Below are 23,224 nucleotides of genomic sequence, written 5' to 3' on the forward strand. Positions count from 1 at the left end.
CTATTCAGGAACGTGCTATCATTATCTACGATTTGAATTCCCTACTCAGGGGGATTAATTCGTTTGCACCAACTAATTTTGCTTAAAATATTGACCTGGAGAAATTTTGAGTGCGCAACTTCTGTTCTAGCTTTTCATATGAGAGCCTTGGAGACCCATTGATATTTCGGTATTCCTAAAAGTAATCTGACAGCTGCATTTTGGGCCATTTGGAGCTTGTCTAGATCTTTCTTAAGGGCAGTCAAAAAAAGCCCATTACAGTAGTCTATTTTTGATAAGACCAGAGCAGTGATCACTGATTTACGTAGGTCCTGAGAGATGAATGGGAAAATATTCCTATGTGATTTAAAAATAAAGAAACATGACAAGGTGATGGCATTGGCGTGTCCCAAAAAGGAGAGTTTTTCATCAAATTGGACCTCCAGATTTTTCACCTTAGGCACAGGGGTTGGGAGCTCACCCATTTCTTGAGGCCACCAGTTAGGGGACCAAAATGATGGGTGATTGCCAAACAGCAGCACCTCAGTTTTATCTGAATTTAGTTTCAAACAATTGTTGGACATCCAACTACCAACGTGTGACATGCAGTTGTGGAAACGTTCTGCCGTGCTGTCCAGGTTTTCTGTGACTGACACTACAATTTGGGTGTCATCAGCATAGGACACAACCGAGAACCCAAGGCCCTTAATCAGGGAGGCTTAAGGGGTAACATAGAGATTAAAAAGAGTGCGACTCAACGCCGACCCTTGTGGTACCCCACAGGGAAGAGTAAAAGAAGCAGATCTGTGACCGTTACATTCCACTAACTACGTTCTGTCAGTGAGAAAAGATCTGAGGAGCTTGAGATGGGTACCTCTAAGTCCTATCTCGAACTGGCGTTTTGATTAAAAGTTCATGACTGACAGTATCGAACGCTGCCGAAAGATCTAACAGAATTAGGGCAGCGTTCCCTCCTTTATCTAAGGTTGTTCTGATATATTCAGCAGCTGTGATCATAGCTGTCTCAGTGCTGTGTTGGCTTCTGAAGCCAAACTGGGAGGAATCCAGTAGAATATTATCCTGGATGAATAGAGAAAGCTCAGTGTTTATGGCTTTCTTTATCAGCTTGGCCGGAAAGGGAAGTCAGGAGATAGGCCTGTAGTTGGGGTTGTCTGCACCAGATTTGTTTTTTTTGAAAGAGGAAGAATTGAAGCAATTTTCCAACTTTCTGCTGTAATGAGTATCCTTTAGAATGACAAGTTACTTACCTGTAATAATATACTTTCTGGTGGATACACAGATTCCAGCAGAATCCTTATTTCCCTCCCACCACCCTTCTCAGAGTTTTTAATTAGGCTTGGTTTTAAGTTGTACTCGTGGCTTGGCTCTGCTATCCTGTATCATTAGCCTCTGTACATTTTGGGGGAAATTTGGTCAAACTGATGTCGCTGTTTACTGTTGCACCGTCGATAGGACCAGCGATGTCACTAGCTGTATAGTCTTCCTGTTCCATGTCTGGATTGCACAATCCTACCTTGAATTGCTGACCAGACATTGCTATAAAAAAATTCCAGATCCAGCCTGGAATCTGGGAAAATGTCAAAATATTTGTCAAAAAGTGTCTATCAGAAAGCATGTTTTTGAAGGCAAGCAACTTATTTTTCTAAATCCTAGCTGTGCCTGCTGTTGCTCCCATGGCTGATTTTAGCTGAATAACTTCGTCTTTGACTTGTAACTTGTACTCTCATGTTTGCCAAAAGTGGTCTTTCAACTTCAAATATATTATCCCTAATCAAAATATTTCAATGATTACACCCTTGGAGTATACATGATTAACGAGGTCTGATGCTGAAACACTTTGGTTCTTTAGTGTCGAAAGAACTCTGCCTCAGGGACACAAGTAGTGGACCAATATTTGGTTGATTTGGGGAATCTTTCATGAAGACTGTTTACAAAATTAAGAAAGAGTACAGTGTGCTGCTTTCCGTTGAATGCCTTAAGGGACTTCTCCAGTTACTGTAGGATTCTGACAGTAGGACAGATGCAAGATTTAGGAGGACAACCCTTGATAATGTATTTCTTTAAGATGCATATATTCTCCAACCAACCTCCGCACTCTTCAGTGCGCACATCCTTGGCATGCTTTTATGATATAACAGATAGTTGGAACTTGTATAAGAATTCATCTGAAACGGATTATGTCGTCTTCTCTGCATGCAATAGAAGGTCCCTGAAAAGTTCTTCTTGGCCAGGCGACAGTCTGCCAGATCTCGACGTTCATTCTCCACCCAAAGTAGGAACATTCGGTGCCTTCTCCCACCCAGAGAAGGTTGTTTTTCAGACCTCGCAGTCCGCCAGCCAAAAGCTCCGCCCTGCACGTCTCTTGGAGGGGAGGGAGGGTGGGGGGTTGTTCACATTGTCTCACGTTGTGTAACGGGAACACACCCACGTGTTGTACATTTTCTGATTTGCTTTGGAGCATTTCCCTAAGCAAATCAATAAACAGATTCGGTGATACATGTGGGATTTTGAGGACCTTCTGTAACACCAATGTGTGGGCCTCGAAGCAAGCTGCATGAAGAGAGCAGGGCTCGAGCTTTGTGTAGCATGACGTGTCTTTGAAGGGGAAGTCTCACCCAGCAGTATTTCTGTTCATACACAGTGTGCGATATAACCTCTGTCACTGTATTTGCAACTTCAACAGCTGGAGGTTAACACTTGGCACTGGCATGGTTTTACCTGTTTGATAATTGTTGACATCTTTACTTTGTTACAGTGTAGGCGTGTATGTTTGTGTTCCCTCTACATAAAGTGGCATGTTCCTTCTCATTTTGATTAATTGGTGATTCGATGCCCCAAAAATGGGTTTGTTGAAACTTGCCGATATAGTTGGTGAGACAGACCTAGAGGATTTTCCGACCTATATCTATTGCTATAAATACCTGGATGGTAAATAAAATTGAATTTCAGGGAGTACCAAAGTGACTAAAAAATGATTCAGAGCGAGAAACTGTAAAGTCGGCATTTTGGTAATGTTTCTTAACTTTTCGACACCTTCTTTTGGCATATTTTTTTCTACAAAACAATTAGATCGAAAACAATTCTGTTAACATATGCTTTCTTTTGTATTTACAGAGCTCAGCGCACAATATTCAGATAAATCCTTTCCAATATGCATTTGAGCCCGGAAAAAATATGAATGGTCTTTCTGATGTCGAAGAAGGTATGGTTTCCTTTTATAATGGATGGCAGGTGTGAGTAGGATGACCATGATACCATTTTTAGCCGCCGTGCTTAAAATTTGTATTTTCAAAAACCGCAGGCAAATAAAGTTAATTAAAAGAGGCAATTAGAGGTTTTATTTTATGGTCTGTTTCTGCTTTTTGTGAGCACTATCGTTATGAGTATTCCAAACCCCTCTTTTCATAGTAAAACATATTTTTTGATATCTCTAAGTATTAAATATACTACATTTCATTTACGTTTTAAATCTACTTCTGATTTTAGTCTTTGTTCTCTCCTGCTGAGAACACATGAGGATTTTTGTAGTCTCATAAAACATACCTAACCCTCTAACCAATAATCAGCAAGACTAGAACAGGAGGAAAGTCCTTCTACCCCGCAGCCAAAGCCTGAAACACCCTCCCCCTCCTGCAATCTCCTACATTTCCCCGGTTCAGGAAGGACCAAATGACATGGCTTTTTGGGTTAACCCAGAACTCAACGGAGCCGCCCCTCCCCCCCCCCCCCCCCCCCCCACTCCAGCGCCTTGAGACCCTCATGGGTGAGTTGTTGCGCTTTACCAACCCTGATTGTTTGATTGATAATAGTCACGTCTAAATCGTTTCCTAGAGAAAAGCCAATTTCCACTTGGTTTACTAAGTGAAAGTGTTTGAAACTCTGAAGCGTATTTAAAGTTTATAACAATCTGCAAATTTAATTGCATGTTTATTCCAAGTTTTATTGAGATACAATGGTTTGATTCTTTTAAACCAGATGTGTTCAATGTGGGTTAAAAGGGTTGGATCCATGCCAAATGTTCATGATAACTATCACATATGTAAATAAGTTGTAGGTAGACTAATGGTGAGCACATTTATCTTATGACCATATTCTAAAAATCTTATATGGTTTTGGCCCTTTTGGTCACCCTGTCCTAAACCTTTTAGAATCTGGCCCTTTGGGGTTTGAAAGATTCTCACCACTTCAATTAAGTGCCCCGTTTGATGAAATTCAAATTAGACACCTGGCACTGTGACCATGTTTAACTGCCCAACAAATGACATTCAGTATCTCTCTGGATAACCTCTTGTCACTAATTCTTTTAAAACAAATACAATAGGGAGTTAGCCTGTTGGCCATCGTGTTTCTCGAGGTTTACCACTGCTTGCAGTGGCTGTTAATCAGGACTATGGAATTTCATTGATTGCTACAATGTCCCATGTGTGTTCCCTTTTGATTTTGTGAGCAGTCAGATATAAGTTCATTTGTTAGGTTAGAGCCATTATGTGTTTTTTGATGCATTTACTTTGCTGACGCAATTACTTTTACTTGCTGGATCATTTCTGTTTTTGTTTCGAAAGCACCTGCACTTTGGACACCTTAGCCTGTCAGAAAGACACAGTGCCCAACCCTTGTACATTTGTTTGTTTTACTCTGCTGTCATGATACCATTGTTAGATTTACAGCATTTTTGTTCACAAAGTCAAGACATGTACAAACATAGGCTAACTTAAAGATGTAACAAAAACACTGACCGTTTGTCAAAAGTACCCATTATTCAGTATTTTGTCGGGGAAATCTTTTAAGTTCACTACTGGCAGCACAAGCTTTGTTGTATGAGTCCTTCCCATAACACTCTTCTTTAAGGGTACGACTTAACCTTGCTAATGTAGACTGTTAAGCAGAGAAATCCTAATCCCAACTTCCATTTCTGTGTAACCCAAGATGTTCCTTCATTATGGGATTTTCTTAGTAGGACAGCTGAAGACAACACTCACAGTTACCGTGCTATTGTCAAACATTTCCCATATCAAAGTAAACATGATATAACCTCTGGTACCTATCCTCATTGGTTGCCTATGTTTTTGTTGTCCTAAAATGTTTTGATTTGTGATAATGTAGTGCATGTAGTGTATTGTTAAATATATTGCCATCAAATACTTTTGATGAGCTTGGAATTATTTCTAATCTATTAAATGTTTTTCTGTAAAAAAAAAATTTTCTTACAATCAAAAACAAGCTGACATAGATTCCGGCCTTACTGTACCCTCTTCCTAGTCACATTCTTCTAGCTCCCTTGGACACATTTTGGTACGTTGAATTTTTTTTATGTAGCCCAACTTTTTTTTCTGTAACCAAACCGTTTTCTAGGCATGCCAATCCCCTTTCTTTCTGTTCATTTAATTCATAATGTACTGTTGGAGACTGCCCTTTCTGCAGGGTTATCCCTAAACATTTTGCTTCTCCCTCCTATTTTTTCCTGACCTGCTGGTCTTGGTTTTAGGACTCTGGGCACTTTACCACTGCTAATCAGTGCTACAGTGCATATGCTCTCTGTAAAATGTGTTATGGATTGGTGTTTCCATGATTGGCCTTTATGTGTCGGTCCCTTTATGTGTCGGTCCCTAGTAAAGTGCACTGAGTGTGCCAGGGCCTGTAAATCAAATGCTGTTGGTGGGCTGCAGCAGTGGATTGTGCCACCAACACAAACAGCCTGTAAATTTAATTCAGGCCTGCCATTGGGGAGCCTGTGTGCAGTCAGGTACTGCCATGTCGACGTGGCAAGTGCACCCACTTGCCAGGCCCTAACCTTCCCTTTTCTTACATGTCAGTCACCCCTAAGGTAGGCCCAAGATACCCCTGTGGGCTGGGTGCAGTGTATGTGAAAGGTAGACATGCCGTGGTGTGTGTGGCATGTCCTAATAGTGAATTACTGCCAATTTCGTTTTTCACTATTGCAAGGCTACCGGTTCCCCTTAGGACAGAATGGGGAGTTTGTTTCTAACATCTTATAAACATAACTGGCCCTGGGAAGTAGGTTGGAAAATAAAGTTTAGTATGCCTGAACTCAGAATCTAAAGATGCATCTTTTAGTGAAGGTGATTCTTACATTCTGGGTTTGAAAATACCACTTTTAGAAAGTAGGTATTTTCTTACTCAGCCTTCCAGCAGGCCTCTTCTGGGTTTGTGGATTGACCGTCTGGGTTTTGGATGACTGGGGCTGGGGAGGAGCAGTGGCTCCGAATAGTCTAGGTGGGTCAGGAAAGGGCTGAATAGACCTGTGCTGCATTTAGAGTAGGGGGAGGAGATTTCTTTTCACCTGAATGAGCCTGGTCTGCCTCTGACATTGCTGTCTCCACATCCTGCCAGGAAGCCACACCAGAGAGGGCAGTACTGCTTCTGGCTGGGCACAGACACTCTCTTCCTGAGAGAACAAAGGATTTGGGGCTATAATCAGTGGAGCCCAAACCCCTGAACTTTAGAACTCTTTTGGACCAAGAAGACTGCCAAGAAGAAGAGCTGGAGAAGCTGTGAGGAGGAACTACCACTTTGCTCTGTGCTTTGCTGTGTTGGCCTGCAGTGGCTGCTTCTGTCTTGGGCAGTGAAAGGACTGGACTGAACTTTCTGCAATCTACTTTTGTGAGTTTCTCCAAGTGCTTAAGGTAGAGCTTGCCCCCTGTTCAAGAAGTCTCTGGAACAGGAAAGACTTCAAGTTCTTCTGCCCTCAGCACTAGGGACTGTGTGTGCTGCAACAATAAGAAAAAGCAACCCGACACCGTCTACGATGCCGCTGCCAACTCCGCGTCCTGAAGGCACCGCAGAGGGCACTGCTGCAATGCCCTACCGCGATCCTGGTCTCACCGCTGCCGCCTGCTGACGCCGCCACCGAGCCGCTGCTCACACCGCGACCAGTGGGCACCGCACTCCGCATCGCCTCGCTTCACGACGCCACCTTGGTTTGCCTGATGACGCTGCTCCACGCCGAAATTGACGCCGCTGCTTGCACCATGGTTCAGGGCACCTCTTGTAAAGTTACACGACGCACCGCCCTCATCCCGCACCGCAGCCTTGGCCTATCGACGCTGGTGCCATCACCTCCAGTTCGTCAGCCGACGACAGCGCTTCAGCAACGACGATGCCACTGCTTGCACCGTGACCTGCCAGCACCGGGACGAGCACCACATCACTTCACACCACAACCCTGGTCCCACTGACATCACCATCTGACAACGCCACAGGCAGCTGCTCACAGCGTGACCTGAGGGTATCGCACGCCGCACCGCTGCACTTCACGCCGCAGCACCCGACGCCAGCGCTCCTGACTTCAACTGCGAGGAGTTTGATCTGCAACGTGTGTGACTTCAAGGGCCTGACAACTCCTGTACTGACATCCGGAACCGACGCCTGCAGATGCCGTGCTTTCAAAAGCTCAATGAGTGGTCACTGACGCCCTGCATTTCTAAAGGTACTGTTTTCCAGATCTTGCCGACACCGTAGCTGGCCTGTGACACCGCTGTCAGCCAGAACTGTATGGTTCTGTTTGTTCACGACACCGTGATAGCTCCAGAGGGAGCTATCAACTTCAATGAACTGTTTTTCAAGGGTATTTGGATAACTTAAGATTTCTAAGTATTGTATTGTGGATTTTTATCATTTTCGGTCTTGTCTTAAGTATATAAAAGTATTGGCTATTTTTCTAAACTGGTGTGGTGTCCTTCTGTAGTGCTTACACTGTATTACTGTTGGTTATGTGCAAGTGCTTTACACACTGCCTTTAAGATAAGCCTGACTGCTCGTGCCAAGCTATCAAGGGGGAGAGCAGGGGTTATTTTAGGAGTCTAACTCCCTTATCCTGACTAGGAAGAAGTGTCTCTATTTGGACAAAGGTACCTACCTTTGCCAACTAGAGACCCCCATTTCTAACATGTACCTGCTCGAATCAAGTATTACTAGTCTTTGAATGGTCCACAAGTTGTTCGTGCGGTTCTCCATGCCCGACAGCTCCCCTCCTGCCGTATTCAGGATCATGTTTTGCTGCCATATTATTACCCTTTCTGTTTAAAGGGCTGGAAGGAGAAGTAAAGAACTAAGCTGTGAAGTAGCACCTATGGAGGCAAATGGGTGACACGGTTTGTACCAGTAACTCCTATTTGAATACTGCTTTCAGTTCAACTCTGAACCAAGTAACACAAAAATCGAGAGTTCTTCTGTGAACTTCGTGCACCTGTGGCCTGTACTGTGCCCTAGTCTGTCATGGGAAAATGAGACAGTTTTGTGCCCAGACATAGGGAAACCGGTTAGTGATTTGATATTAATTTTTCCAGGCATATGTGAGTCAGATGGATGGACGGTGTTAACAAGGTAGTGAAGACACCCAGTCATTAGACTCTGCACCCTGCTTTCCTTTGCCAGAGCCACCCCTCACAGACCTATGTCTCTACCTATATTTATTGCTGGTATTTGCTGTTGTGGAGTGGAAGCAATGCTCATGCTCAAAAGATTGACTTTCATTAGGTATGGTAGTGCAAATGTAGGTGCCAATGAAGAGCACACAGGACTAAGCTCTTCCCAAAGCGGGTATCCAACTTAATTTTCTCAAGGCTCATATACATTCTATTGCACAACTAGAACATTCAGACCAGGTATGGAGTATGGAATAAAGATAGTACTCCAACACTGGGCCCATTTAGGCAAATGCATAAGAGCAGGAGCTGTGCCATATTAACTGGATGACACCGGTAATTATTATATATAAAAATTGCCAGCAGGACCGAAACCAGTATCCTTCCATCCTTCAGCAGGATAATTTTCCAAGAGAATTGCTATGCAACCTAAGAGAGCAAAATCTAGATGAGCAGCAAATGCATTACTGGTGTGAACATGCAGCAAACTGTCTCTTCTGACTCTGTGATTTGTTTGCTTCCGCTAACTGGTTTCAAGAGATGGACCTTGGAGTCGGTTCTAGCAATGAGGAAAGATCTGGTTCACCACAAAATGCTCACCAGAATCACAGAAGTTTGGTAAATCACTTGTTTCAACACTGCAAGATTGACACTCATCTCCAGACTGCAGTGATCCTTCCTTTTGTGTCTGACTTGAGGACTTTTTTTTACTGTTGACACAGTACCAAGATACCCTGTGGGTGAACACTGGCATTTTACAAAATCCTTTTACCTTACTTTCCCATACCTTACTTTCTTCATAGAGGGGTCTAGCTGCAAGCCAGAAGAACATAGAGCATTATTTACAGTTTGCCAGACAGGATAATCTGTCATAAATGTGGTGTTAGCCCGTTTGTTGTATTTCAAGTGTGTTAAATACCCTATGACACCACGGGATGTTCTCCACATTAGTGACAGGCTATCCCATCTTCCAAACTCTACATAATGCCCAAAGACTTCATTGGACATATCGGCATTGTTAGACCTGTCAGCCCTTTGGCAGTTCCCTCCTCATTTTATTATTTTTGTCCCTTGTCCCCTTCTCATTTTTTCTGTCTATCAAACTTTTTAGGTGCTGATGTAGAGGTTCTGGGCGCCTCTTCCTCATCACTTGAGGGAAAGGCGCAAGGTGCTCCTCTGAGGAAAATAGATGAGGAAGGTGAGCCTCACAAAATGGTGGCACCAACTGTCACCTCAGCACCTGGACCTTGACTGCCATGGGAGGTTCCGGAACCTTCTGGGCCCCTCTGGCAAGTCAGGCCCAAGGTGATAAATAGAGGTGGCAGGGGGGCGGCCATTTTAGAGTGCAGCAGAGTAGCCAGTTAGCCAGGAGTAAGGCACCTGAGGAGGGAGGTGGTTGCACTAGTCAAGGAGGGACAGGTCTCAGGGCCTGCGGGGTTTCCCTGGCCAGTGATAACACCCCCAACCAGCTGACCGGTCCCTGGAGGCTGCCAGCGATTTCAGTTACCCCAGCATCTGTGGAGGACACAAGGAAGAGCGAAACCCTGAACCCTTCATGCGGGCGGAGGGCCATTGCCAGGGCCACCCCCTTCTAACGCTGTGGTTGCCAGGATTACCACTTCCCGGGACCCAAGGAAAGATGCAGGTGCCCGGGCCCTGAGAGCTCCGACAGGCTCAGCTACGGTGTGAGAAGATGACAGAACCCCTCCCCCTCTTTCTTCAACCTTCCACCCCCCCGAGAGCTGCCTTCGAAGTCGGGCCGCTACCCTCGTACCAGATCGCGGGACTGCCTGGTGATCATCGGCGGTGATCTGTGGTGAGGAGTGGCCGAGGAACAGGGACGGCACTGGAGACAGTTGGGTAGGAGGGAGCGACGCGACTGACAGCCGGGTAATCCCTAGTCAGGAAGTGTCAGCCGAAGAGCAGAGAAGCCGCTGGCCGAGTCACCTGACCAGAGCGCCGCCCCCCCCCTCTGACGGTGGTGTAAGAGCGGAGGCTGCGCACACGCAGGACGCGCTGCTTCATAGTGGTGCGGCGGGAGCTGTGGGACGGCCGACGAAGTAGACTTCCTGTCAGCTGACCGGTGAGCGAGGGGCTTGGCTTCCGGGGGCGGAGTAGGAGCCCCGTCGTCCGCGAAGGAACGGGCCGGTGGGAGGCGACTTCGAAGGGGTGACTTCTTGGTTCCGCCTGGTGAGAGGAGTTCCATGTGAAGAGTTTCCCCCCCCCTCATTTTCAGCTGCATGCGAGGTCACACCCCTCTCCTCCCGGCTCCGTATCTAAGGAGGAGAAGCCTGTCCCGCAACGTTGTGAGCAACTGGATGGAAACCTCCTGTGAACAGTAAGCGGGGTGTCGCTAAGCAGGCGAAGGGGTGGAAAGGTCTCTGGCAGCGTGTAGTAGGAGAGCCCTAGGGAGCGCTTGGTAGTGACTGGCAGCATAGCGCCACCTTGCACGTGACTCCAGAGAAGGAGTAGGGGAGACGCAGGTTGCCGGAAGAGAGGGTTATTGTGGAGCTGTTCCGAGGAAGAGCTGGGGAGCATCGTATAACGGGAGAGTGGGGGGAAAGTAGCTCATTGGTTGCCAACAACTGATCTAAGGCACTGTAACAGAGAATAGTCAGGATCAAGGAGGGGGAAAGTGATTAACCGGGGGTCCAGCCTAGCAGGGGTTAGTCACCCCCCCCCCCCCCCCCCCAGTAACCAGGAGCCCTGACCAGTAGGAATATCCCTGGCCTGAGGTTGTTCTGGTACTCTCTGGAATTGCTGATTTGAAATGTAACAGAGGGTTAATTGTAAGATGTTTTTAATGAAAAGTTTAATGTGAACTGAACTGACCAGTTGTGCCTCCAGATATTGGGGAATGTTAATTTTGGAAGTGAACTAAAATGTACCTGTGTTTTAAGTTTTAAAAAGAACATTGGATGAAAAGTTAATGTTGATCTGTAAGGGCCAGTTGTGTCTTAAGAGTTAGAGGAACGATCAAAGGAAAACAAAATGGAACGTTTCATGTTGTAATGTTAAAGTGAACATCTGATTTTAATGAGATAAAGTCTTGGAGTAATCTTTAAAGTTTATTCGGTGTAGTGTCTTTACTTTTGGGTGGCGCTGCGCAGGATTGCGAACTGAGTAGGATGGAAGCACGAGAGGCCAAATGGAGATGTAAGTCTGTTGACCTGAGCCAAGCTACCCCCCGGACCTAGGTCCAACAGGCATGAACAAGGCATGTTTCCCTATTGAATTAGCAATGCTTTCCATTGCCTTGTCCATGGTCTCAACATGGAATTCATCTGGCCATGCATGCACAATACTACTCCACCAAGTTCCCACTTAAACAGCGAGTAGCTCAATCCGACCCCAAAGGCTAAAATCTATGGGACCAAACAGTATTTCCACAACCACCTCTGCATACTGCTATTTCGATGTCTACCCTTTTGTATCATCATTTGTACAGGGGGTAATAGTAGGAGTAGTAATGAAGGTCCCTTCTCATGTGAGGTCAGGGTGAGCTTGAGCAAGAGGCAGCCTAAATTTATGTGAATTGGGTCTTTCCCTACCCTCCAATATAGTGAAGTGTATACATCATTCTCGGCAGTCAACTGCTGATAAAGTTGCAACCTCTAGGACGTCACGCCAGGCGCACAAGAGTATGGCCAAACCATAGCCATTGCCCAATTGGCCAACAGTAGAGCGAGGGCTCTAATCTGCTGTTAATTCCCATGGTCTTGGGTCAGTGGAAAACTCTGAACAGACAGACCTTGGGGATGCAGGTACCATTCCTACCCATCAAAGCTTTTAGTTACTCCATCACAGTTGCCCAGAAGCACTGCAGCACAGAATAGGCCCATATAATATGGAAGAGGTTTATCTTCATCCGACCAGCATCTAAGATGTCACACATCTTAGATGCAAGCCCAAAATATATCCCATGCAAGAGTTTTGGTATTAAGTAATTGCAATGAGAATTATTAGATTGAGACACTGTGTAAAGTATTTATGCAGCACACAAACTGTAATAAAATGAAAACAAAACACAATAAAAAATCCACACCAATTTAGAAAAATAGAGGAAAATACAATAAATTGACACAGAAAGACAAAAATCTAATCTTTAGAACTGGAGTTATCGATTTTGAAAGTTTTTTAGTAAAAGCTAGCACCTAAAAGATAAAGGCGCATCTAGCAGACATCTAGTCACTCAAGACCGAGGCAAAGTCGAAAGTTATCGCCAACTGCGATGCAGCAAAGTTTGGAAACACGTAGGGTTTTGTGAAAAATGATCAGCACTCATTATACACTCCTTGCAAAATGAGTATACATTTCACATGATAAAAATTACATAATGCACAGATTCCATCCAAGTTTGTTTATATAGAAATAAATTCCTTTATTAATATTTATTTTATTCTTTTCTCCTTATGAGGCAAGGATTCAGATGAAAATTGCTTGCATGACCCACAAAGTACTACACTTCAATACACTAAAGTACCTAGCTGAGAAACTGTAACTGCCCAGTAGTGGCAGATCATCTAGAAGCACCAGCACCTTACCATTGAAACCTCCAAAAATTTGAAAAAAGAAAACTTACAACTGAGCCTTCTCCGGATTGGCCCCCTAGAATCTGGAACTCCGTGCCCCCTGAAATCAGACAGATCCCTTCAATCACACATTAAAAAAGAAGTCAAACTGCTTTTACTGAACAAATCTCTACCCTGAACCCACAAACTCATTCTCTGGATACTGATCCTACGCTGTTCTCCAACCAGGGCATGCACACCGTCTGAGTACTGGTTTATAACTCACTGTCCCACTCCTCATTTGCAATGGACTTTGTCAGTGTTTATGTTTCTTGGTTATCTATTTTCTACTTATTGAACTAGTCTGTAAAGCGCTCTGATACCCTTCGAGGGTCAAGTTCGCGCTATATAAAACTCTATAAATAAATAAATACACTTTTCTTTAATGTGGCCAACGCATTTTGTCTCTTCTCAGAGACTTCTTCAGGGCTACAAAACATAGGCAAAACATACAAACATTTAAAATCATTGACACCAAAACATCAAAGGAATGTCTTTTTCTAAGAACATAATATTCTTTACTCAAGTGTAGTGCGAATATTACTTAGTCTTGCATTAGATGACAGTATGGTCTATATAACGTAAACACTGTGCATATTACATTTACCCTGTTTATTCACAATCAGAGCATAGTGAATCCATCCCTGAGACTACTATACAACGCACTCCCAACATTATTGAAATCATTTCAATATACAGTTTCTAATCAATTTGGAAGAATGCGATCCAAACATTCCAGATCATAGTTACAACCATTTCAATTTCCCTGTCACCAAATCTTGGCATGTTATTACTCCTTTTATGCAGTTACCCTTAATGCACCATCCTTCAGGTACTACCTTTCACATCCTGCCTAGATCACTGGATTGGATACAACAGGGGCATGCTGTTTTTAAGTATATCCTCCTATATCTCACTCCGTGTCCTATACCTGCCCAACCCTTCTTCCAAAAAGAGTATAAAATGTACCTTTGCAATATCCTCACACCTATGGTTAATGTGTGTATAGGGAACTCTCATATGGCACGTAGGCTTGGGCAGTGGATTGGGCCAGATCTCAGCAAACCTTTCGTATTTAGAAGACATTTAAAGAAACAGTTGCTGAGAAAGTAAAGTACAGCAGGGAAAAGAAGCCTGTGGTGTCTGAGGAGGAGGAGGCGTCGTCAGGGAGCCGCTGAGCAAATTCACTGTGAAGATTTCTATGTTCGGACTTTGTCCCTTTTTGGGAAGTCAAAAATCTCCACCGGGACTAAGTTTCAGGCTCTAGAAAATGAGGGCTACATGAGTGTCTATACCCCTTCAGAGAGTAGCCACTGAACAGGACTTGCTGCTTCACAGACCAACCGGCGATACAACTTGGGCAGATCAGTGTGCAGGTAGGTTCCAGACTCCTGTCGGTTCTCAGAAAAGTTTTTGGTAGAATATTTTTTAAGTACTAAGTTTCAGGTTTTGACTGGTTTGGCACCTTTGGCACCACTTCCAAGGGTCCAGGACTGGTTGGGCACAACTTGGAGGTTAAGCCTCACTTCAGGCAAAGTCCAGGTTTGTGTTCAAGGTTGTTGGAGCTTGTGTGTCCCTGTAGCTTATAATAGGAGGCCAGCCAAAAAGCCCTTTGAGTCACTTTGGTAGTCCTGGGTTCAAGCAGCAAGGCAGGTCTCAGGCAGCAGGGCAATCCTCGGGGGTACAAGGGAGGCTTCAAGCAGCAGGGCAGTCCTCTGGTAGCAGCAGAGCAGGCCTCTGAAGTACAAAGCAGGCCTCAAGCAGTAGGGAAGTCCTCTGAAATACAACACAGTCCTTCTGAGTGACCTCTGCAGTCCCAGGAGTGTACCTTAACTCAAGGAGATGAAAGAATCAGAAGGTAAACATATGCTAATGTACAGGTAACAAACAACTAAAAAAGTTCTCAAAACATTCCATGTTGCAGTGAAAAAGGCTCCTTGTTTGTTACTTAGGTGTGTCAACGACGTTTCAACACTTTGGCTAAGATACTAGTGTCTCATCAGGACTAAGAAGACAGGGGGACATCCTGAAAGCCTCTGTAATCCAGGAATTGGAATTAGAGTGCAAAGGTATACAGAATGGCACACATGCATACCTTAATATGATAAATGAAAGGTAATATTCACTCAGGGTGCAAGCAATTGGCACTAATGGTTTCTTTGCACTGCCCGCTACAGTATTAGAGCCCTCACTCCTCCCAGCATTTATTATTTTTAAATAGATTGTCAACACACCTAAGAAACAATCAAACAACGAACCTTTTCACTGCCAATATGGAATGGTATGAGAACTTTTTTAGTTGTTACCCATACATTAGCCTATGTTTACCTAGTGTTTGTGGTATCTGCTTGAGTTATGGATTTGGCACTGGGGGGCACATTGCACTGTGTTTTAGTTTGTAATTGTGTCCTTTTATCTATCCTTTTTAAATGTGCATATATAAATTCCTATTACTCTCAATTAATGTGGCTTAGTGTGATTTAATTTCTATATGCTATTAAGTGCATGAGGCTAGTTAGTCTCTTCATTGTAAATATTCTCTTAGTAAATTATATAAATGAGAACCATTATTGCCTTAAGATTTTTACTAACTGCATATCATGGCACCATGATAAATTTAGGACCTGTGAAACTATGAATAACTAATTCCTTGTACAACAACCGCTGTAATCTGTGACCCCCCCCCCCCCCCCATCCTGTTGCTTGGGTGTCCATTGTGGAAACTGGGTATCAGGCCAAATCATCCTCAATGATTAAAAATACAGCAGTCAGTTTCGATACCACGCAAAATTCTGAAAGTAATTTTGAAAAATTCATGTCTCATTTTTTTTGCTTTAAAAACATGGGGTATTGTGTTCTTCGGCAAGGTTTGTTGGCTTCATTAAATGTACCTTAAGCTGGAGAGCTTCACAACATTTCATACTACCTAATTATCTCACTCAAGCCATTGGTGGGTTAAAGCTTCAATTGAACATACACACATTGCATTGTGCAATGCAGTGGGGTTGACTGGAACATTTACCAATAACTAACCTTGCAAACACAAGTCATTTCAGTTAAGGGACTGAATCGGTCATTCTTTCTCCATCTTCCTGCTGAACATCATTGGATGGTCCCAGATTATTCTGCTATAATGCTTGTGAAATGTAGTGGTCAGAAATGGGTTGAACTGTGCTACACTTTGAATACCTCTAACACTTATTAGCAGAACATATACAAGCAGAATCCTTCACTGTCAACTATCAGTGACAATGATATTCCCTTATTAAGAGGCACAGGGTAGGTACCCTCATCTTCATGTTTATTATTTTTGTTACCCCTCACTGATTTTGTTATCAGATGTACAGACTATCAGCACGTGATGACAGACTTTTGTTACTCGACTACAGGCAGACTACCGCTCTCATAATTGTATACACGCACCGCACTTCTAGGATGTCACATGCCACATGCTATTGCATGGCATTTGACGGAAAGGTCTACATCTGAAGAACACACAACAAGGAAAAACACATATAAACAGGCTCTCAGTCTGACCTCCAGGCACCATTGCAGTGGATGGAGGACATTCAGGCAAGAAAACCCACACTATCTCTCTTGAGGATTTAATTGGTATGAATTTTGTTATTGATGTATTATCGCAAACCCCATTTACACTTCTTCTATGATGATGTGTGTTCCTAAATGTTTAGGAGAAGTAAAAATGCACTGACTCACAGGTATTATATAATTACTTAGCTCTCTATAGGCTATCTGTGCGTGAAGAAACAACAAGCATGAGCCATAATAGGTTTTTGTATTTGCAACTAGAATAGTTATCTATTTATTAAAATACTCAGGGCCCCATTCACAAGTCTAATTTAGACCTGAAATCTAAGGTTATACCTAAAGTCTAAGGTTAGACCTGAAGTTTAACTTTAGACGTGGAGGCTAACTGTAGACCTAAACTCCAAGTATAGACCTAAAGTCTAACTTTAGACCTGAAGCCTAACTTTAGTCCTGAAGTCTAAGTTTAGATTTCAGGTCTAAAGTTAGACTTCAGGTCTAAAGTTAGACTTCAGGTCTAAAATTAGAATTCAGATCTAAAGTTATACTTTAGGTCTAAACTTAGACATCAGGTCTAAGTTTACCTTTGTGAATCGGACCCACATTAAATATCTACAAATGATAAGATCAATATTATAACCATCGAAAATGAATGAAGATGAAATGACAGCATGAAGTCCCATAAATAGCGTAAGTTGAATGACAGAGAGTGAATGTATTAACTTCCCCAAGTGTTTCGTGTTGATTTGCAGTGCTCTCACATTTTGTCACTATGGAAACACCACCTTCTTGAATTTCTTTGACGTCAGTTGTGCATGTATAATTCATGTGTTTTTATTTATTATCTTTAGGTTCTTCTAGGTTATGTCAATTGTGATCTTTCAACCCAGCGAGTGATAAGAGTAGTTCCCTATTAGAGCACTCTATGCATGATTCGCTCGGTAGGGATCAATTTCAGCTCTGAAGAGAGCCTCTCACCCACATGGGCAACATTACAGGTTGAAACATTTCATATGCATGAGTCATAGTACTCACATGACATTCCTCGCTTCTTTTTTAAATCTTGTCTGTAGTATCTGTACTAATAAACATACATTTCTTTGGGTCTACCCTTAAGGTAGTTTTTTAACTATGGATCTTTTTGCCTATCGAGTATGACTTTATTAAGGTCTCTTCTATAAAGAGGTTGAGTTCATCCAGGCAATAGTACCTTACCAGGGTGAGGTAAGGTTGCTTATGATGAAGCATGCCACAAAAGAGTCGCTGAGGTTTTCTTATTCAGACATTCTGGTCTCAATAGGACTCGACTTGCCCGTTGCTGGTGTTGGTTGTCGACCTCATTGTTAGATACTGGTGGTTGTGTGGCAATTCCCTTTTTCTTCTCACTCTCCTTTTGGTTGAACTAATAAGTGTGGGTTACAGGCCTCAGACCATAGTAGAGTTCAAATATTCAGAGTTCCAAATAGCGAAAGGCCTGGAGCATCGCCTCTAGCAGATGAAAATCCTAAAAAATAATATACAGCATTAACACTTTCTAACTTTTAATGTTGCTAGCCATGCCGTCTGTGCAGTTGAGGTTTGACAGAAAGATGACATGTTATCAAGAGCTTTTATGACCGTTGACTGAGCAGTGAATGCAAAAATAAAATCTGGGTTATACAGAGTTCTTTCTACAAGGGGTTACTTTTGGTTGTGGAACTTGGTATGACGTATTGTACCTGAAATTGTTTCTGTAAATACATAATCAGTATAAAAGTACATTGTCTTCAGTAACTACTGTATATGCTGTATCTGGTGGAGAAATTTCACACTTAACAATATTACTTTTTCTATTACCACTTGGTGATACATGCAAAAGATGAGACGCTGAATTGTTTTTTATGGTTTTTCAATTGATATGTGACTGTGGAATTAATTTAATTTCAGAACGTGCAGCCCATTTCATAATGGCTGAAAACATGGTGGATACACCAGCCGCAGAGGGAGAAATCCTAGCTCTCATGGAAAGTATGAAAGCAAGTAAACAAAATATGGTGCAGAGTAAAGCCCAACGACTGGGTATAAGTGCACTGTCGCTTGAAGAACAGAAACTTCTTCATTCGCTTGACCGTCTAAACCACAGACTGCAGTGTGAGTACAGTGTGCATATAAATTACAGTTTTTTTTATTTTTGGAAGAAATGATTACCAAATTATAGAAACGTCTGGTATTACAGTTGTTGCATACCTAGAGTTTAACATAATGCACTAAATATTCTTATTCTTGTTATTGTCATATTACTATGTATTATTGACCTTACTTTATTATTGTTACCTGAAGGAGATGACCATCTTTTGCGGTGTGTACACCAAGATTTTTCTGTTTTTGCTGGTAGTAGAACTCTGTGCTTTTTACACCCACTAACCAGTGGTAAAGTGCTTTTGCTCCGCCTGTCAACTTGATGAAATTGGTATACCCCTAATTGACATAGTTAACCTACCTATAATGCCCTAGTTAATGGTAAATGTGTACCCAGGGCCTGTCAGTTAAATGTCAGTAGTGCAGTGCTGCACCTATTGTGCTATCCAATAAAGTCACATTGTAAAACATGGCTTCAAGCCTACCATTGTAGCCTGACTAAAGCAGCTTTTGAAAAGCAATTCAACCTGTCAAAATAAACCCTTTTGATGGGTGTAAGCCTTCCTTATAACTATTAATAAGTCACCCCTTACGTAGGCCTTACTGCCCAGAAGGCAAGGGCATGGGATTCACAATTAGGAGAAGCAGATATTTATTGTTACATAGGTCCTTGGAATGACTAGGTCCCAAAAGCTAATCTCACTGTTGTATGGTTGGCTGTTCCATAGGAAAATCTGAGTTGTAATATTAAATTCAATAAAGCTATCTCTAAATAGTAAACCGCTATAAAATGTCATTCTTTGACTTTGTCATATTTGTTAAAGTCACTAGTGAAGTCAGATTTGTCATACATATTAAGTGAAAGGCGTTTTTCAAAAGTTACCTTTGCCCTGCCTGAAGTCCCAGAAAGCTAATTAGCATAGGATCTAGCTGTTGCCTTCTGAGTGCTGAACCCTGAATGAGGTGTTAAAAACTGCTCCCCACCCCGACAGTCTCGGCCTGGAAGGAGCATATGGACTGGTGCATGTTTCGGGAAAAGGTGGTGTATGTGGCGAGAGGTAAGCCTGCGACATGGGTGAAAGTGTGGGGCCCCTGGAACGCCTACCGCGGGGGAATCTGTGCTCCACCCCTACTGCCTGATCCATCGCCGGCCCCGTCCCCTTAGCCAACTCATCCCCCCGGTACCTGGGCATCGGGTGTCCCCAATCATAGTTCTGATCTCTCCCCCCCCTCTTGAGACTCCTATAGATGGCTAGATTCCCCCTCTAGGGGAGACGTGTTGCTATTTCGATTGAGGATTGCCTTGTGGGTTTGTTTGTGTTTGCTGTGCTTTAAATTTAAAATGGAACCGTAGGATGGGGTCTGCATAATGTGACACGCAACGATGTTATCTCCTGTAAATGCTCGGCAGCGGCACCATGTGTTTTACAAATGTATACCATATGCTCCTTATATTGCTAGCGGCCGGCCGGAAGGTTGTAGGCCCATACTTGTACAATTTTTTGAGTCCTGTAATAAACGGTTTCCAAAAAAAGAAAAAAAAAAAAAACTGCTCCCCGAGCAGAGACAAACGGTTGGGTATGGGGAGGTGTTTCTGTTACTCTTACAGGATGACCATTTGGGTAGTGCCCAGGAACTCAATTAACTTGAAAGGGAACTCCCTGTCATAGGCAAATGTCAGATGACAGCTCCACAGGCTCCGTCTTTATCCCCCAAACAGCCAGGTCCCAACAACAGTGGGTAGGGAGCGGCTCCCAGAACTAGTTGGAAATTACCACAGAGGAGAGATTGCTAATTTTCCTGGCAACACCTCCGGGGTGGGGACACAGGTTCTACGAAAGGGGAGAAGAGTTTAATTAGTTTATATTTAGGCAGAGAGGGGCACTATGGGGTTGTTTGCTCTAGGGCACAGAGGACATTCTGTAAATATAGGTAGGGTTACCCCTGGGAGCTTCTACCTTATTGGTTAGGGATGGGCCAAGAGCCACACCCACCCACAGGCTAGAATCAGGCATAAATGATGACATCTACAGTGTCCTCCTCAGCACAGTACTGGACTTGAGGAAGATCGGAAGAGGACTGAACCTGCTGTTTTGAGACGTAGGAAGATCAGAAGAGGACTAGAACTTCAGTACCTAGAACAAAGAAGTGGAATCTAATGGCCATAAGGCTGACCTCCTGTTCAAGGTACAAGGGCACAGCAAACTACAAGAGGCCTTTCCTGAAACTGCCAAGCTGACCAGTTCCAACTGGACCTGCCCTGGACCCTGTTGTTTTCTTCTGCTGGAGTGAGTCTTGACCCCAAAGTGCTGTTCCTGCGGCCCTGGAACACTTGACAACTTTTGACCTTTCTCCTGAGGTCTGTGACATTATCTTGGCAGTCAGGCATCCCTCTACTAAGACGGTATTCAACTACCATTGGCAAAGATTTGTGGCATGGTGTTCAGAAAACACATTGAACTCCTTCCCCCCTCTTTCCCAGGCTCTTCTTTTTATTCTGTCTCTTGCCCGACAGAGCTCTGCTCTGGGCACTCTATAGGACTCTCTCTCTGCTATTCCTGATCGTTCGTGGTTGCCTAATCAGCCATAACTTTTCAAATTTCATGTTGTAAATAGATTGTTAAAAGGTCTTCAACATATTTTCCCTTCTTCACCGCATATCATGCCTCAGTGGGATCTGAATCTTTTCTTTTATTGACATTTCTCATGTGCGCTCCTTTTGAGCCGCTTCATAATTACCCTCTCAGGCTCCTGACCATCAAGACAGCCTTCCTCGTGGCGATACCATCTGCCTAGAGGGTCAGTGAGCTTCAAGCCTTATCAGCTAAGCCTCCCTACCTCGCATCTAGTCTGACAAACCGGTACTTTGCACAAGAGCCTCTTTTCTTCTAAAAGTGGTCACTCCATTTTGCATATGCCAATCCATCACCCTGCCTACTTTATACGCTCCTCTGCATCCTTCCGAAGAAGAGTTGCGACTCCACCACCTGGACCCAAAAAGAGCGTTGTTGTTCTACTTTGACTCAACGCGAGAGTTCCAGGTGGATGACCAACTCTTCATGGGTTATGTTGGAGCGAAGAAAGGACGGGCCGAACAGAAGTGGACCGTCTCCAGATGGATCATGCTCTGCATTAAGATCTGCTACGCATTAGCCAAAAAACAACCCCTTGAGGGTTTGTGTGCTCATTTCACCAGAGCCAAATCTGGGACCACTGCGCTAGCATGCGGGGTTCCAGTCCTGGATATCTGCCACAAAACAAAGTGGGCCTCCTTGCACACATTTGCCAAACACTACTGCCTGGACGGTCAGGTCTGTAAGGATGGGCATTTTGCCCCCATTCGGTCCTATAGGACTTCCTCCTGTGTAATTGGTCTACAGACCCTCCTTTGGGGAGGTATTGCTTCGGTATCTATCAGATGAACAAGTTGCTTACCTTCTTTAACACCTTATGTGGTAGAGACACTAGCTACAGATTCCTCACCAACCCACCCATTCTCCCGGCTCTGAAAATAGATTTCTTGGTGCATGGTTTTTCCCCTTTCAGGGCCTTAGTATTCCACACCAGTGGTCAGTGTGCTTTGTGGTTCCTCACTTCTGGTGTGGAAAGTCGCAAAAAGTAACTTATGTCAGCGTGTTTGGGTGGCACCTATATAGGCACCGCGAATGTCGCTTAAGCCGCCAAAGATGCCATGCGGAGCTAAACAGCGCCACCTATTGATGTGCCGGGGTACTGCTCAAAAAAGAATTTCTGGATCCAGTCCGACACCTGGGGATAATTCCATGGTAAGAAATCTGCGTCTAGATAGAGTCTCTACCACATAAGGCATTACTGAAGGTAAGTAACTTGTTATATTCTTGTTGTTGCTCTTGTCTTTTAGAGTTCTTATTCCAATTACAATTGCCTGTGATGTAAACCTGTTATTGCCATCATTTTTGATGATCACACTGGAAGAGGAAGAAGGAAAGGAAGGTTGCATAGATCCTACAGAGAGTGGTTGGCTTGGCCTACTCCCAAAGCAAAGCCAGGAGTTGTGTGGGCCAGAGATACTCAGTCTGTCATGGTACCAGGATCTGGTAATTGATCTTTTGCTTGGAGGATACTGAGAGGGTAGGTGAGGACACACCCTATTCACTATAGTGGGGATCTCAGGCTTCTTAAAAAGCTGGTGAGCCCTCAGAATTCCAACACAGGGCAGTGGCTGCTTTGTGAGGGCGCCACAGCCAAAATCATGTGCAGCAGCACTCAAATAACATGTTTGTAAAAAGAAAAAATCCAAGATTGTTGAACAAAAATAAAGGATTAGAAATCATTTATTTTTTGATAGAATAGTAATAGAAATGAATCGATCTTTTCCTTCCTCTCTCAGGCAAGTAGACACAATTCAACGTTGTACTTGCTGATGCCCAACAGAATCTCTCCATAGTGACGTGGTAAGGGACACTCACTATGATCAAGCTCATCCCTTCACAGAGCCCTTTGAAGACCCGCAATTTTACATTCCTGACAGCATGTCTCCACTAGTTGGCATGTCCAGCAGCTATTAGTTGGTACTGGCAAACACACGGGGACCTGCACCTACACCTAAGAAACTAAGAACTTGTC

At 43.7% G+C, this 23,224-nt stretch overlaps 1 protein-coding gene across 3 annotated transcripts in view; it reads left to right on the forward strand.

Annotated features, from left to right (window-relative positions):
• The window catches only part of CEP126 (centrosomal protein 126), a 315,130-nt gene that overhangs the window by 232,907 nt on the left and 58,999 nt on the right, over positions 1–23,224 (forward strand). For all 3 annotated transcript variants that reach the window (XM_085621438.1, XM_085621439.1, XM_085621440.1), the window contains 2 exons: positions 3,115–3,202; positions 18,428–18,631. In XM_085621438.1, the coding sequence (XP_085477564.1) occupies positions 3,115–3,202; positions 18,428–18,631 (292 nt within the window). The remainder of the gene's footprint in view (positions 1–3,114; positions 3,203–18,427; positions 18,632–23,224) is intronic.

Source organism: Triturus cristatus, chromosome 8, assembly GCF_964204655.1.
Source record: "Triturus cristatus chromosome 8, aTriCri1.1, whole genome shotgun sequence".
NCBI lineage: Eukaryota > Metazoa > Chordata > Amphibia > Caudata > Salamandridae > Triturus > Triturus cristatus.